At 31.2% G+C, this 15,207-nt stretch overlaps 3 protein-coding genes across 4 annotated transcripts; 2 read left to right on the top strand and 1 right to left on the bottom strand.

The window, feature by feature from the left end:
* The first annotated feature begins 4,388 nt into the window (after positions 1–4,388).
* On the top strand, positions 4,389–5,620 carry LOC108908916 (probable RNA methyltransferase CG11342). Its single transcript, XM_018713099.1, has 2 exons — positions 4,389–4,618; positions 4,685–5,620. The coding sequence occupies exons 1-2, from the start codon at positions 4,442–4,444 to the stop codon at positions 5,213–5,215; spliced, it is 708 nt and encodes a 235-aa protein (XP_018568615.1). The 5' UTR covers positions 4,389–4,441; the 3' UTR covers positions 5,216–5,620.
* Positions 5,621–5,712: 92 nt separating this feature from the next.
* On the bottom strand, positions 5,713–6,533 carry LOC108908918 (chromatin complexes subunit BAP18). Its single transcript, XM_018713100.1, has 4 exons — positions 6,442–6,533; positions 6,293–6,384; positions 6,139–6,237; positions 5,713–6,071 (listed from the first exon to the last, which is right to left on the bottom strand). Exons 1-4 carry the CDS (start codon positions 6,457–6,459, stop codon positions 5,834–5,836), a joined length of 447 nt encoding a protein of 148 aa, XP_018568616.1. The 5' UTR covers positions 6,460–6,533; the 3' UTR covers positions 5,713–5,833.
* Positions 6,534–6,838: 305 nt separating this feature from the next.
* On the top strand, positions 6,839–13,223 carry LOC108908914 (major facilitator superfamily domain-containing protein 1). 2 transcript variants are annotated; one of them, XM_018713097.1, is made up of 11 exons: positions 6,839–7,155; positions 8,014–8,164; positions 8,220–8,345; positions 8,404–8,609; positions 8,667–8,877; positions 8,931–9,144; positions 10,352–10,449; positions 11,935–12,047; positions 12,118–12,220; positions 12,306–12,407; positions 12,487–13,223. In XM_018713097.1, exons 1-11 carry the CDS (start codon positions 6,996–6,998, stop codon positions 12,506–12,508), a joined length of 1,506 nt encoding a protein of 501 aa, XP_018568613.1. In that variant the 5' UTR covers positions 6,839–6,995; the 3' UTR covers positions 12,509–13,223. The 2 variants fall into 2 exon arrangements, with proteins under 2 accessions (XP_018568613.1, XP_018568612.1); XM_018713096.1 differs by having other exon boundaries at positions 12,306–12,432.
* The last annotated feature ends 1,984 nt before the right edge of the window (positions 13,224–15,207 follow it).

Raw genomic sequence — 15,207 nt, 5'->3', positions numbered from 1 at the left:
GACACTTACTACTAACAATTTAGACCGGAATATGAAAATTCAGATTACCACGAGATTATTAAAAAAAAAAATCACGAGACGATGAAAATTGGCGAGTGGCGAGAATTGTTTCCAATATTTCCCACTGTGATGTCATTGGATTGTGATTTCCCTGTTCGAATTTCGCAGCGTTCGGAAAACTTTTCAGTTCTCCGAACGTTTTCCCTCTAGTATCGACAGCTACATTTACTCATAGGGGTTCTGTTGACAACTTCGTAGGTCTTATTCGAAAACGGAACCTACCCTGAATCATATAGAAATTAAAACAAAATTGTTGACTTTTGTCTATTGGTGGGACATCAGTAGCGCAACCAGGAATAGTGTAAAAGTAGTAAGTAAAAAAAAAACAAGCGTCTGTAATAACCTACAAGACTTTTTTTTGTTGGATTGGGAATATATTTTCACGTCGGCTGGAAGGCTAGAGAAGAGGGCGTGACCCCTCGGCCTAACTTCTGGCTCTGGATATTATTTTATTATTCGAATCGCACAAATAAGGTTTATCTAATTTTAAAGCCGTAAATCATTGGCTAAGCCCATCAGAACGCGTTCTTCTAACATTGCGGACAACTTTCGAAGGCACGATCTAGTTGCCGGGTCGACCTTATTCAAAATCACTATCATTTGTTACAAATTTATCTGTGGCGGAATTTCTGGACGATCATTAACCCTGGATGCCTAACCACCATGCAGATACGGCCGCGATTGTTTGCACGTTCGGCCGAAATGAGCCAGCAACAAAACATATTTATTATTGTTGTTTATCTAGGCCGGGCGACCACGGAGTCCACTGGTGGGTATTATGAAAGATTCCGGATAAAACGAGGATATATCACGTAAATACTCATTTTGTCGGTGCAGTCTAGATATGCTGTTTACTTTACAGCTAGTTATTTGCGTGAACGGTTATCGGGATTGCGAGTTAGTTGTAATGCTGAAGAAAAAAATTTTAATAATGAGATGTTTTCCAACTTTTTAACTACGTCACAAAATGAAAATAGGTTTAAAAATATGAGAACCGTATAGTTTTTAATTTTTTTTTCATTTTTGACATCATGTAAGACCTAAAAAATAAAAATATACGTGGTGACGTCATTAAAGGAACATTTTTTTAGAACATATAGTCTACTGCAGTGTCAATACCTATTTACGCAACTCCTTCAGTGCTGTCATATTTATCCACTAAACTAACAAATACAAAGATAGAATTGAAAAGAACGCAATAAATAAGAGAAAAGAACGCAATAGGCCGGGTTGTCTTTTATGTAATTTTATTCAAACAAAACGTGACACAACAGTTGCCTGCCTTCTTATAACTGCACTCTTTACATTATAAGATTATACAGGGTGTTTATTAAGTACTTGTATAAACTTTAAAGGGTGAATTTTTGACTAATTTTAAGTTGAAAAGTTCATATGAACATGAGCCCGCAACGGCTTGGTTTCTGAGATATAAGAGGTCCAAAAAAAAAATTTGTTTGATATTTTGATTATATTTTGGTTCAATAACATGTCAGTTTAACGACATTCGAGAAACTGGGAGTATTGATGATGAGAAACTGAAATATTTACTTAGTTTTTTGTTTAATGTTAGAGAGCGACACATACAGTGTTGTACTTGAATTTAAATAAATAACCATAACTTTTTTGTGTCGCACTCTATGTCATTTTTAACTAAATACCTATTCTTCATTCAATTTTACGTACAAAAGGTACTCTTAGTACTTGTCTCTGAAAGCAGCCGTTTTGTAAAAAACTTGCGTTGGAATTTTGTAAGTTGAATCATTAAGAGTTTTTGAAAAACAAGTGAAAAAGAGTCATTTGCTATGTTACAATTTACTATCACCAAATTAGTGAATATTAGAAAAAATAAAAATTCGCAAATACAAAATTATAATCAAAATGCTAAACACAAATTTTTGTTTGGATGCCCTGTATATCAAGAACCCGTTGCGGACCCATGTTCATAAGAACTTTTTATCTTAAAATTAGTCAAAGATTCACCCTTTAAAGTTTGTATAAGTACTTAATAAACACCCTGTATGTAAGTATTTGCGTAATAGTATGAAACAAAAAGGGACAGTGTCTATTTTTCTATACTAAACGCTGGACATGGAATTTACCATAAAATATATAAATATTGTACATAATAAAAGTACCAGCGAAAGTTAACAAAATAAAAATTTCTTACTCATAAGGAAAATGAATGTAGAAAATTTGGTCCGCCATCTTGGATCCCCATCTTTAATTTTGCAAAATTGACCTCGAACTCGTGATCAGCAACCCCGAAAACCCCCTTGAACCACATTTGGCGCGAATCTGTTATTTTTTGAGAATTTGGTAGGCCATCTTGGATCCGCCATCGTGAATATTGCAAAATTGACATCGGATCAGTGACCCCGAAAATCTCCGTATGTCATATTTTGGCGCGAATCTGTTATTTTCTGAAAATTCGTAATATCTGACCTTAATTGACCCGTTTTTTTTGAGGTTAGAATTTTGATGCTTAGCTTGGTCGAGTATACGGCACGTGTTTTTATGATAGTCAATAGCATTGTGTATTGACGGATTGACCACAGATTTAGCCGATTTCTGCTACTACAACGCGTATTGACACTTACTACTAACAATTTCGGTTACTACTGTTTATTTATTTATTAGAAACCTTTTGCATACCTTGTATTTTTGATAAAATTTTTTACATAAAATGTTTGAAGTATTTTAATACCACGGGAGCTAATGTTTTTCTTAAGAACTACTTTGTTGTACCTTTTTATTCCTCTTACAATTGTTTACTATGAAACGGTATATTATCCTACTGCCTCATGTTATTGCATTTTTTCGGATTCAATCTTAAAATCTACTCACGTTCACGTGAAGTTGGAACTAAAGACTTTGTCACTGCTTCGTATTCATGGTATCGTAATAAGGACTGAAAATATTTGAACACTGGGAATTCTTTTAGATAACTATTTAATAAATTAATCACATTTAAATGTAAATAATTGAACTGCTCGAAGAAACAATTATAAATTTTCCACGCGCAACAGAGTTGGTTTAGGGTAGTGTAAATATTGTAAATAACATGAAATTATAATTAAATTTTATTGTGTTGGCATACTAATTAACGTCGGATTTAATCCATTGTCATAGGGATTTACAAAAATGTATATATTATTAGCATTAGCAATGCTTAGGCAACCAAGAAGGGAATAAGAGATGACAGCACAAATTTCCAAAATATGTAATTCACACCTAGAATTATATAAAGATCAAACCAATGCAAATGTAAAATTATGATTGTCAGAAGATGTAAATACAGGCCAAAGTATCACCAAAACTTAAAAGTTTTATGACATCTAAATAAATACCTTCTGCATAAATAGGATAATGGCTTCAAATCTAGGAAATATACAAAATAATAAAAACTAGGAGATGCAAGAAGAAATAGAGGTATATAAAGTATAAACTATTTTCATTTCACTGTTTTATTTGTTTTTTTTACAGTTCTGGACCTTACTTCTTGGACTTTCATATTAAAACTTTCATGGCGAAATCTTGAATTTATCGTCGTCAATAAAACCATTCAAAATTTTTACTTGTTTGCAGACACTTAGATATGAATAATTATGTTTATATACTATCGGAACAACAATTACTTATTATTATTACTTCTCTGTACCATTAAATTCAAAATATAGAAGTAAACAATGGTGTTTGTACTGTTTGTTTATGTCTTCGGTTATTCAGAATTCGAAGAAAAGTAACTATAAGGTAGTACTATGAATTATTTAATCGGAATCTCTACAGCTATAAAAATAGGATGAACAAACGATTACAACTTAAAAGAAATGTGTCCTTTTAAATTTTATCTGTGTTTATCCATAGCATTATAAAGGCGACTTATTTCAAATTTTCTTTATTATTTAGATAGGTACCTATACAATTTAAAGCAACTTCGCAAATTATTGATGAAAATATGACAGCTCCACAACGAAATATTATTCTATCTCAACTACCTGGGTACTTACGAGATGTTAAATATTTATATTTATTTATGATATCACAAAATAAATAATAAAGTTACGTCGTATTTCTCTCATTGACGGTTATCTTTTTTAGAAAAACGAGACTAACTGGTACTGATGATACTGATGGATTTGGAAAATTCACAAAAGTTTTTTAAACATGTATATCAATGCTTCTTGAATTTTGTTGCTTGTTGTGACATCTAGTAGACAATAGGACGTTATTTAAAAATTTAACTATAGATAACTATAATCATGAGTACTGTCACCATCTAGTAGACAATATCCAAACTAATACAATTTTATATTTTGGTTTGCGAACAAGCTTGATGATAACCTAAAATAAAAAGTACTTAATTTAACATTTTCTTAAAAATATGGGAGAGAACGAAAATTTACAATTTAAAGGCGGTAATCCAGGCGCTGTTCAGTTTGGAAATTTCATAAATTATTATCAGTTCCATCCTCCAGAAGAAAGAATAAATCTGTTACCAAAGAACGTATGGAAAGGTGACCAGCCTTGTATAGCACTGGACGTCGGATGTAACGCAGGAGTAAATAAAATAATCCAATTTGTAACAATAAGAATTTTTTGATAAACATACATATTTTCCTTTTAGAATTTAACCGCTGCGCTGTACGATTTCATAAGCAGCAACATAACAAAGGATTGCAGTATTTTAGGAATCGACATTGACCCAGTTTTGATAAGGCGTGCTGAAGACACAAACAATAGTGATAAACTGACATATAAATGTTTAGACTTTATGGACGAAAACAGTCGAACGGAGATTATAACAAGTTATCTGAAATCCAAAGGAGTGGATAAATTTAATATCGTGTTTTGTTTTTCTACCACGATGTGGATACATTTAAATAACGGTGATGTGGGGTTAAGAAAATTTTTGAAAGAAGTATCTAATATTTGTGAATTGTTGGTAATAGAGCCACAACCATGGAAGTGTTACAAAACTGCAGTGAAAAGAATGAAGCAAAATAATTTCACCTTTCCTTTGTTTTGCGAGTTAAGAATTAGGAAAAATGTAGAGGATGAAATTGAACAATATTTGACGCTTGAGTGTGGTTTGTCTAAAGTTGCCGAAAGCAATAGGACTAAGTGGGATAGAAAGTTATTAATTTTCCAAAGATAACGACAATTAGAAAGAAATATAAGTAAGGTCACTGCTCACGCTTTTGACTGTTTAGTAAATTTTTTTAAACTTTCACAACTTCATCAGTAATTATTTTCATTAAATATAAAAATAATTTTGTATTTAAATAAAAAAAATAATTGGCAACTAATTTTTACCTGTTTTCAATTAACTGCTGTTTGACTTCTACCATAAATAATATTACCGTTTTCGACCACTCCTAATATTGCATAATTTTAATTGACAACAGTTGCTCACACCTGAATTAAACGTTGAAAATACAATCGCAAAACTAGCAACACAGTAAAACTTCAAGAATATCTTTGAAATACAGAATAAATGTCATTTTTTTAATTTTTCCCGTCATCAATAATTTGGTTAGTTTTTAAAGGGCATTTTACCTACCCGATAAACCCCATACAGTTAATTGAGATTCTATTGCACAATGAACCATTAAAATGGAAAGAAAGTAATAAAAATTGATACAAATACCAATATTTTACAAAACACGAATCTTTATTGGGTAATTAAAAACATTACAATAATATATTGTACTTAATCTGCTTAAATGTCGATAATTTAACATTAAATTTATATACATAACCTTACACCGATTTTTTACGATGACACCTCTTCATTTCCACCATCAAATTCCAACTTGACTTCTTCATGTAACCCTTCAACGTCTACCTCGGATTCAGCAGCGTTTAGCATATTTAAAGTAACTTCCGACTTTATCATGGGCTGTTGCTGAACGTTTTGCTGCTGAGCAGGTTGTGCGACCGTACTAATTTGTCGTACCGGTAAACCAGCATCCTCAAATGCTTTTTTCTTTAAAGCCGTCCTAATTTGGGATCTAACATTATTAAGAATGGTATTAGTTTGATGTAAACTCTGAAGAAATTGGGATAATGCTGACTTACACTGTTCTCCGCTTAATGTGTTCACTAATTTGATTTAAACCTTCAGAAAATTGCTTAACTACTTGTCTTAGCATCTCAATTTCTTCATCAGTCCATTTTCTAAACAGATAAAGACTGTTGGCTAGTTTTAATTGCCTTTTTATTATTTACTTACCCTGTTGGAGATTCAGCATTTGGATGTAACTGCATAGTTAAGTCTCCTAATCGATTAAATGCTTGTCCAGCTGCTGTGAAAATCTCGCCAACCTGCACATAAGAATTTAACTAATACATGAATTTATTAGTAAAGACATAAATGCTTACCTTACTCGCTGAACTCATTTTGTTTTTTGAATCTATTTACAATAACTAACAATCACAAAGAAACATAACCTATAAAATGTACACAATACACATCAAAACCAATATGAAGTTGGGCGCACGCAAGTTCGAAATTTTTGGACTGCGTTCGATAATTTACTCTACGGAGGCTGGTTCTATTTAAAATATTTGACTGGTTTCTATGATTGAAAATAATAATACATAAAATTTCAATGTTACACATCTGCCAATTCCTTCTGCACCATTTGTCTACTTTTACTAATGAAAAAATTTATATACATAGATTTATGGCGGTCGTTGCACTTTTCTGCTGGAATCAATGTATAAATTTGAAAGCGTTGAACACACTCAAAATTAACTCGTCTCGTATGATAAATTACGTCACGGGCGGGTATTCTTTCTTAACACAAAATAATGTAATCTCTAATAAAGTGTTCCCTAAAATTAGTGGATTTTAATTTAATTTATTGATCACTGTAAAGTAATTATTTCGATAAAAAAAAATTGCAGGTTTAAGATACATATCTTTGTGAAAAATGGAGGGCGGACCAAATATACAAGAGAGAGATTCAACACCTTTAGTGTCAGAAAATGATGAAGAAAATGAAGTTAAAGGGTGTTTTAGCTTTTTCTGCCACCCTCGAGGATCAGGGCACAGATTTATTGCCTTGATTTTTATGTGTTTTCTTGGTTTTGGTAAGTGTTTTTAGGTTATATATTTTTTTATTTTTTGACAATCAGCTGTTTTTAAAAAATCCCAGCAAATGAAATCAGAAACATTTATTTTATTTGTTTATATTCTTTGTTTACAGAATTTCTGTAACATGTTACAGTGTAATTTCCTTATTATTATGGAATAATGAAGATAAGTTGTTTGCTTGTAAATTCTTTGTTTTGTCTAAACTTTGACCTCACCTAAAAATAATTATTTACAGTTTCTTTGTAATAATAAAATAAATAAAATGCGTATTGTTAAATGCGTATTAGGAAAAATTTTTCTGTACCTAATTAAGTGCCTTAAAAAATGGGTTCAAGATAATCCAAAAAATTCACAAAAGATTAAATTATTGAATTATTACAGATATAAAACAAACAAAACAAAATATTTTAGAATTTTTCTTGGAAAGTTAAAATGAAAAAAAAAATGCTTTGTGAATAAAATATTGGTTCTACAGGGTGTCGCACTTAAATGTGATACAAGCTTGTACATCTTTATTTTTCGGTCAATTTCAAAAAATTTTTTTTAGAAAGTAGGGTAAAAAAACCTCTACCTAACTGTGATACTGCTGTTTTTATTAATGCAATTAACTAGGACGCGTTTTTTTGACGTCAAAACAGCTAATTGGTATTAGTAATTTTTTTTTCCAAAAAAACAAATTACACACTCATTCAGCATTTTTGAAATCGGCTAAAAAATTAAGAAGTTACAGGCTTGTATTACATTTAAGCGCGACACCCTGTATATTTATCATAATCAACATTTGTTAGTAACATTAAAATCTTTTGCACTAAAAGGTCGAGGAAAGTTGTGATTAAAAAATGAATTTATTTTAGGATCGTACTTTTGCTATGACAACCCCGCAGCTTTGCAAGGGCACATTACGAAAGATCTCAACATATCTATTCTTCAGTGTAACATGTTTTACTCATTTTACTCATGGCCCAATGTGATATTATGTTTTATAGGCGGCTTTTTAATAGACAGGTATGGCCAAGGTCTGCGACAAATTAAATTTATTACCCTCTGAAATTTCTTTCAGGGTTTTTGGTATTCGTTTGGGTACAAATATATACATGGCGATAACGCTAATAGGTCAAATAGTATTTGCTTTAGGAGTATACTGCAATCAATTCTGGTTGATGTTATGTGGAAGATTTATTTTTGGGTAATAAGTAATTATGATTATATTTTATTGTATTTAAATTTTTTTCAAAATATTGTAGTATTGGTGGTGAATCTTTAGCTGTTGCTCAAAATAATTATGCAGTTTTATGGTTCAAAGGCAAGGAATTAAATATGGTTTTTGGGCTGCAACTGAGCTTTGCACGAGTTGGAAGTACCGCTAATTTCTTAGTTATGGAAAGCATCTATAATTGGGTACATCAAAGCTATACCGGGCCACAAGGTCTTGGGATTGTCTTTTTCATAGGTATGACAGTGTCGAATATAAAATTGGAAAAAAACTTTGAATATTAATGTTTTTTAGCAACATCTACTTGTGTCCTTTCCATGTTCTGTGCCCTAATTTTGGGGGTATTGGACAAGAGAGCGGAAAGAATATTAAGAAGAAATGAGGAAGTTAGCGGCGATGTAGTTCGATTGACGGATGTCAAAGATTTTAAAGCGACATTTTGGTTGGTCACTGTAATATGCGTGACTTACTACGTCGCTATATTTCCATTCATATTTTTAGCGCAGTAAGTACCGGAGTTGCAACTTTTAAAATAAATTATAGTGAACATTTTTTTAGAGGGTTCTTTACCGAGAAATTTAAAATGACACAACAGGCAGCTAATAATATAAGCGGTATCGTCTACCTGATATCTGGTATAGCGTCGCCCCTCCTTGGCTTATTCATTGACAAGACGGGAAAAAATCTCTCTTGGATCGTAGTTGCTGTCATCTTCACCATTGGGTCCCACGTTTTGCTGGCTTTCACCATGGTTAATCCTTATGTAGCTATGGTAAGAAAATATTAGTAGTTAATTGTTTGCTTACTATTTTCAATTTTTTTTATATGGGTGTAAATTTAAGTGGCGGTCAATTTTTTTAGGAGTAATTCACCAGAATAGTAATCTAAAATTATTTTTTTAATCAAATGGATAATCGACTTGTACCTAAATCGTTTTTTAAACTACGCTTGAACTCTTGAGTATACCACGACTGGGCAACTCCCAATTTCCATTGTATGTGTGCGCTTATCGCTGTTGCCTGCTGTTAATTTTTAGAAAACATGTTTGTTTCATATTTATTATTTTTGCCGTTTTAAAATGAAAATAGAAATAAAAAGTAAATAGAGCTACCTACTAAACTGAGAGGTTTGAAATAGTATTTAAAATAATTTCCAATTTTTAATAAAAACTATTTATTACTTTTTTAGTGCACTGTGTTTAGTTTGTGAATTCACGTCTGTAACCTCTGACATTGCTGAATGTGATAGCACTACTGTGTTCTAGGAACTCAAAAAACAAATGCCCAACATTAATTTGACAAAATGATAATGGCCGAATATGTTGCCGCTTCACTTTATTACATTTATTTGTGTTTTGAGTTTATTGGTTTATGAGAAGATATTCACTCCAATGTAATATGTAGCTAATTTTGCAACTTTCTTTATGAAATATTAGTTCTTACTGATTGTGTTTTATATAAGGTCTGTTCCAACAAGAGTCAGGGATTAGTTCCAAACCGTTCGAAATGTGCATCCAACTAATTCTAGCGATATATTCACTGAAGACACATTTAGAACTTAGCTGGCCAAACATTTCGAACGGTTTGGAACTAATCCCTGACTCTTGTTGGAACAGACCTATAATGTTAGTGTGTAACCTTTTAAAGTTATTTATTTTGGTGTTTAGTGACGGTGCAATGAGCTTGAATATTTTTAGTGTTAAATGTCTGTGTTATTATGAAAAAATATGAATACGAATAAAAAAAGATGGGATTTGACTACAATGCATGCTATAGCTTGATTGTTTGAGGTTAAACTAACCTGCGCGGCAGTGGGATATGAAAATGATCAAAATAGCTTTAAACAATTAAGTTTTTATGACAATTTGAGAAAACAAACTTATGCTTTGTATTTCTAAAGGCCAAAGGTAGTGTCCATATGACCCCCATTTAAAATCTCACCCTGTATAGTAAATTATAAATGACACAGCAATTTTTTAGGTTATGATGGGACTAGCTTATTCTACGTTAGCTAGTAGTTTGTGGCCTCTAGTTTCATTGATTATTCCTGAATATCAGTTGGGTACAGCGTATGGAGTGTAAGTACCTCTAAACACCAAATTATTATTGTTATTAAAATATAAAACCAGTTTTACATTTACCAATTTTAAATTCAGTAATTCACTATACAGGGTGTAAGAAGTCTGACTGCCATTACTTCAGCATGAGATAGAGTAATCATAAATGAACAAAAAAGTTGTATATTACAGGAGCGTAAGATTAACAGTTTTCAAAATATAATGAGTATTAATATCGGGGAGTGCTTAACCTGCTGATGCACACCATGTGTACATGCGACAGACTTGTCCTACGGAAAAAATGTAAACAACTATTATTGTGAAACATTTAGTAAATTGTATCGATTTTGTGGTACGAAGATAGTGTTGTGCTTAAATTTTAACTCGAATTTTAGTAATTATGAATCTCTTAAAACAGGAACTTAACTTTTAATCAAATTGTAAATTTGAAAAATATATTATTAAAGTACCCAAAGATTCACATTGTCCAAATAATCATATGTATTAAATATAATTTAGGTACTTCCCAAAAAGCAAAATTCCTTAATTTTTAAACGCACAAGTACAAAATGAACTACAACATATGCTTAAAATGTCCACCACCATTTTCGATGCACGCACAACACCTTCGAATTCAATTTTTGCGCACTTGCTGGAAAACGCCTCAAAAAAAAGGAAATAGTGGTACGCAAAAAACACTCAGACACAGTCCAATTCCAGATACCAACTGAATTGCGTATTGGTGGTTGATGGACACCTTAGTACCTCGTGTTAATAAACTGGCGTGCCGTTGTGACATTGCTTGATATGAATTTTATCAAATTTTAAATTTATTACAACGCTAATTATTTTTAGAATTTAAGCATAAAGAAGGTATTCTATGCACGCAGTTATGTCAATATTTCTTAATTAATTGAACTTTTGTACATCAAGTTGGAGATTTTGATCATTTTTTTCTTGGAAATGGTTGAGCTTAGGACCCATGTCATATATGGTTTTTTTGTTTGTTTTAATATATTTTATCGTCTGTTAAAATTAAGGCAGTAAATCTTCTAACACCCTGTATTTGTAAGAACTTTTATCATGTTACTATAATTTAGCCAATTTATTTTTCTAATTCAGGACTATCGACTTTTATAATAAAATCCAATCATGATAAAAATAAACCACAAACTATAATAGACTACAGTTTGTTATTTCGATGTGTAAATAAATCAGCTTGGTCTGCTTGGTAACAGAGCGTGCAAATCTAATATCTTTTGCTGATTTATAAAGTAATAACATCGATAAAATATGTTTACGAATCAATTTTGTTTCTATCAGCATAAAAAACATTAAAAGTCAAAACAAATAAAATTTTTATTACAGCTGCCGTTCTGGGTATTTTTATTATATAACTACCAATATAACATGACAAAAACTAGTAAATGTAAAACATGTTTAACACTTCATATGTCTTTTTAAACCATTTTTGTGTAATTTTACATGTGTTGACTGCTATTTTAGCTGTCAAGCCATTCAGAACTTAGGACTTGCTGTAGTTTCTATCGTAACCGGAATCATCGTGCATCAATTGGGATATAATGCGTTAGAAATATTCTTCATAAGCAGCTTAGCAGGTAAGGTTCACAGTAAAAGGAACTTAAGATAAATGTCAGCAGATTGATTCAACGATAATTATTATTCTAGGAGCTCTATGTTTCACGATACTTTTATGGATATTGGACAAATATAGAAAGGGCTTACTAAATATGACGCCGGCCGATCGATTAAGACATCAACAATCTCAACTGTACGTAAAAATTGTTACAACAAAATTTATTTTCAACAATCAGGCAGTTGTAAACAGTAACAATCATGAAAATTGTTATTTTTAGGGCAGCTGAGGTTTTGGAAAGGGAAAAGATCCTTTCAGCGGCCTCGTCCAGTTCCACGACCGATTTGCTGCAGCCCAACTCCGATTTTCACATCCGCAATAGGTATTTATCAAGAATTGGCGCACCTGTAAGTTGACCAGTCTCCTCAAACTATTAATTATTATTTTTTACATATTTCCAGCTCCCCTCCAGTTACAATATAAACACTAAGGGTCTGCAGTACCGAGCGTTGCGATAAGGGAGAGGAATTTTGAAAAAAAAAATAAATATGTAAAAGTATTTGTATATGATCTGTGACGTTTTATAACCATGATATAAAGACTACTTTGACTCATCAGTATCTACAACCAAATTAGGTTAATGAAACTATACATTTTGACATTCTTCGTCTATTTTGACTGTTGTGGTGTGGTGACATAAAAATTGTAATATTTATGAAATAGATAATTTATTTGATTCAGTTTCCACTTGACGCTCAGTATAATGTCTAAATTTTGCCTGGTTCAATCAAGCATTTCTCTATTTTAAAGCTTTTAAAATGTCATAACACCATGTTCATTTTTTTCTAAATGCCGTCATCGTTGGTAAAAATTTATAATGTAAAAATCCAAATTCGATAAATTGCGATTTTTAACTTTTACACATCGTAATAAACATGCTCATCTATAAAGTAGTCGTAATCTTGCCAATGTTTCTTAATTATTTATACCATACGATTTATACATATTTGTAATTATAATAAAATTATATAGTGATTGATAATTAATTAGGATAATTACGCCATAGAGTAGATGAGAGGAAGATCAAACTATTATAAAAGATCTGTAGGTCATCCTTCCATATACTCTGTAGGAAAAAAAGAATATACACTAATGCAAAAAATTAAAGGGTCCAAAAAGAATTTCTGAAATTTTTCGATGATTTTTGACAGACTATTTAGGTGAAAAATGTCGTATCGGGAATTAAAAAAATGCATTTTGCGGCACTAAGATTCTAGTTTTTAGATCTTTCGGTAATTCCACGGACTTGGAAAAAATTTTTTCAGCTAAGCCATCGCATGAACCAGATAGCTTGTTTATTCAGCTTCAATTTCCTTTTTTTAAACTTCGATATGACCATTTTTTATCAAAATATCAAACTTTTAATGAAAAAGGATCCTTTTGTTTTCAATCATTGATATCTCGGCGACAAATGGTCGTACAGAGAATTGAAGGGCAGTTTCGAAAACTGGAATAAATTTTCTATAACATGCTGCCGTAACTTTTCGGAAGAAAATTTTTTTTTCATCTTTTACGCGAATTTAAAAAACAGGAGAAAGGGGAATTTATGATTTTTTAGGAAATTGACGGCTAAATTAGAAGTATTCGCGAAATGACTAATGTTAAAGCATGACTTTTACAGTTCGATATACCCAGAAGAACCCTGTGAAGTTTCATCTCGATCTAGCGAACCGTTTCGTTGTTTCAAATAGTGAAACTTTTGAAAAAATTAAAGGGTCACGTTTTTTGAGCTTAAATACTAATCATGACTAAAATGGAAAAACAAATTTTGTTTAGGTTTTCTCACATTTTTACCCAAATAACGTATAAATTGATTTTCGAAAAAAATTTTGAAATTTTTCGAATTTTTTTGTTTTTTTTTTAAAAACCTTCCAGACATTGAAGAAAACAAAATCCAATTGTTTCCAGCATGATTAGACTTTTAATTAAATTAAAATTAAAGTTGATGACCCAAACCAAATACTACCCTTTTTCTTCTCTGAAAAAAAATTTAATTTTTTTTTTTTTTTTTTCATCAATTTAAATGTTATTTGGGCCAAAATTGTGAGAAAACCTCAAAAACAATTTTTTTCCATTTTAATTATGATTATGAAGTGTTTATGCTCAAAAAACGTGACCCTTTAATTTTTTTCAAAAATTTAACTGTTAACGGTTATTCGATCGATTTTGGATAATTCAGATTTTTACGAAATATCCGATTATTCAAATAACCAATTCCTTTTTTTTTTAGACATCGATTTATTTGTTCGGTTACAATTGACCTTTTTTTTTTTGGAGATCGATTACAAAATTTTACTTCCGAGATTTTGTAGACCTTTTTTATTTTTTAGACATCAATTTCTCCGGGTCTGTCTTTACAAAGCACTGATTCTCAGATATCCTGTTTTGGCAATTCGAGTAATGGATTATTCGAATAACCGGTTTTAGCAACTATTCGACTAACCGGTTTTATCTGAAATCAGTTTTTACGCAACTCGGGTAACTGGTTTCACTTTTTTCCGGTTTTTGCCAGCGCTACTAAAAACTAGAACTAGACTAGAGCTTCAAAATGCTTTTTTTTAATTCCCAATATGACAATTTTTCACCTAAATACAGTCTGTCGAATATCACGGAAAAATTTCGGAAATTCATTTGATCCTTTAATTGTTTGCATTAGTTTATATACAGTGTGGCCTATTAAAAACCAGGACACTCCCCTCTAAAAATTTTTTGATATGCACAATTACATTCTAGATGTATTTGCTGAACCGATTATAATAATGCAGTTGGTAATGTGATTCTTTATGAAGCGATTATTTAAAATTAAAATCTGGTCACGTAACGTTAACCTTACTCCTGTACCTCAAATAATAAATGTTTCACAAAAAAATTTTTTAAATAGTTGTCCCGGTCCTTAATGGTCACACTATGTTATCGTGTAGGAATTCTTAAAAAATATATATATTGTTTTTACTGGTTTTAATTTTACGATTGTGTCGCAATCGTTGGAGAATTCTTACAAGTTAGCACATTCATTGTTGCAACAGGTAGACTGTTAATTTAAGAAATAATAATTTTTATATGTAAATATCTTTATACGATATATTGAATTTTGACTATTTATATAAAGTGATTTAAATAAC

This window comes from Anoplophora glabripennis, unplaced genomic scaffold, assembly GCF_000390285.2.
Source record: "Anoplophora glabripennis isolate ALB-LARVAE unplaced genomic scaffold, Agla_2.0 scaffold334, whole genome shotgun sequence".
Lineage (NCBI taxonomy): Eukaryota > Metazoa > Arthropoda > Insecta > Coleoptera > Cerambycidae > Anoplophora > Anoplophora glabripennis.
The sequence above is the reverse complement of the archived record's forward strand: the minus strand, read 5'-3'. Positions and strand labels throughout refer to the sequence as shown.

Excerpts from the sequence above, each read along its gene's own strand:
- LOC108908916 (XM_018713099.1), top strand. The coding sequence starts at position 4,442 with ATGGGAGAGAACGAAAATTTACAATTTAAAGGCGGTAATCCAGGCGCT. Across the intron at positions 4,619-4,684 it reads ACGTCGGATGTAACGCAGGA|AATTTAACCGCTGCGCTGTA; the intron begins GTAAATAAAATA and ends TTTTCCTTTTAG.
- LOC108908918 (XM_018713100.1), bottom strand. Across the intron at positions 6,238-6,292 it reads AATGCTGAATCTCCAACAGG|AAAATGGACTGATGAAGAAA; the intron begins GTAAGTAAATAA and ends TTATCTGTTTAG. Across the intron at positions 6,072-6,138 it reads CACATTAAGCGGAGAACAGT|ATCCCAAATTAGGACGGCTT; the intron begins GTAAGTCAGCAT and ends TAATAATGTTAG.
- LOC108908914 (XM_018713096.1), top strand. The coding sequence starts at position 6,996 with ATGGAGGGCGGACCAAATATACAAGAGAGAGATTCAACACCTTTAGTG. Across the intron at positions 8,346-8,403 it reads TGTGGAAGATTTATTTTTGG|TATTGGTGGTGAATCTTTAG; the intron begins GTAATAAGTAAT and ends AAAATATTGTAG. Across the intron at positions 12,433-12,486 it reads TATCAAGAATTGGCGCACCT|CTCCCCTCCAGTTACAATAT; the intron begins GTAAGTTGACCA and ends ACATATTTCCAG.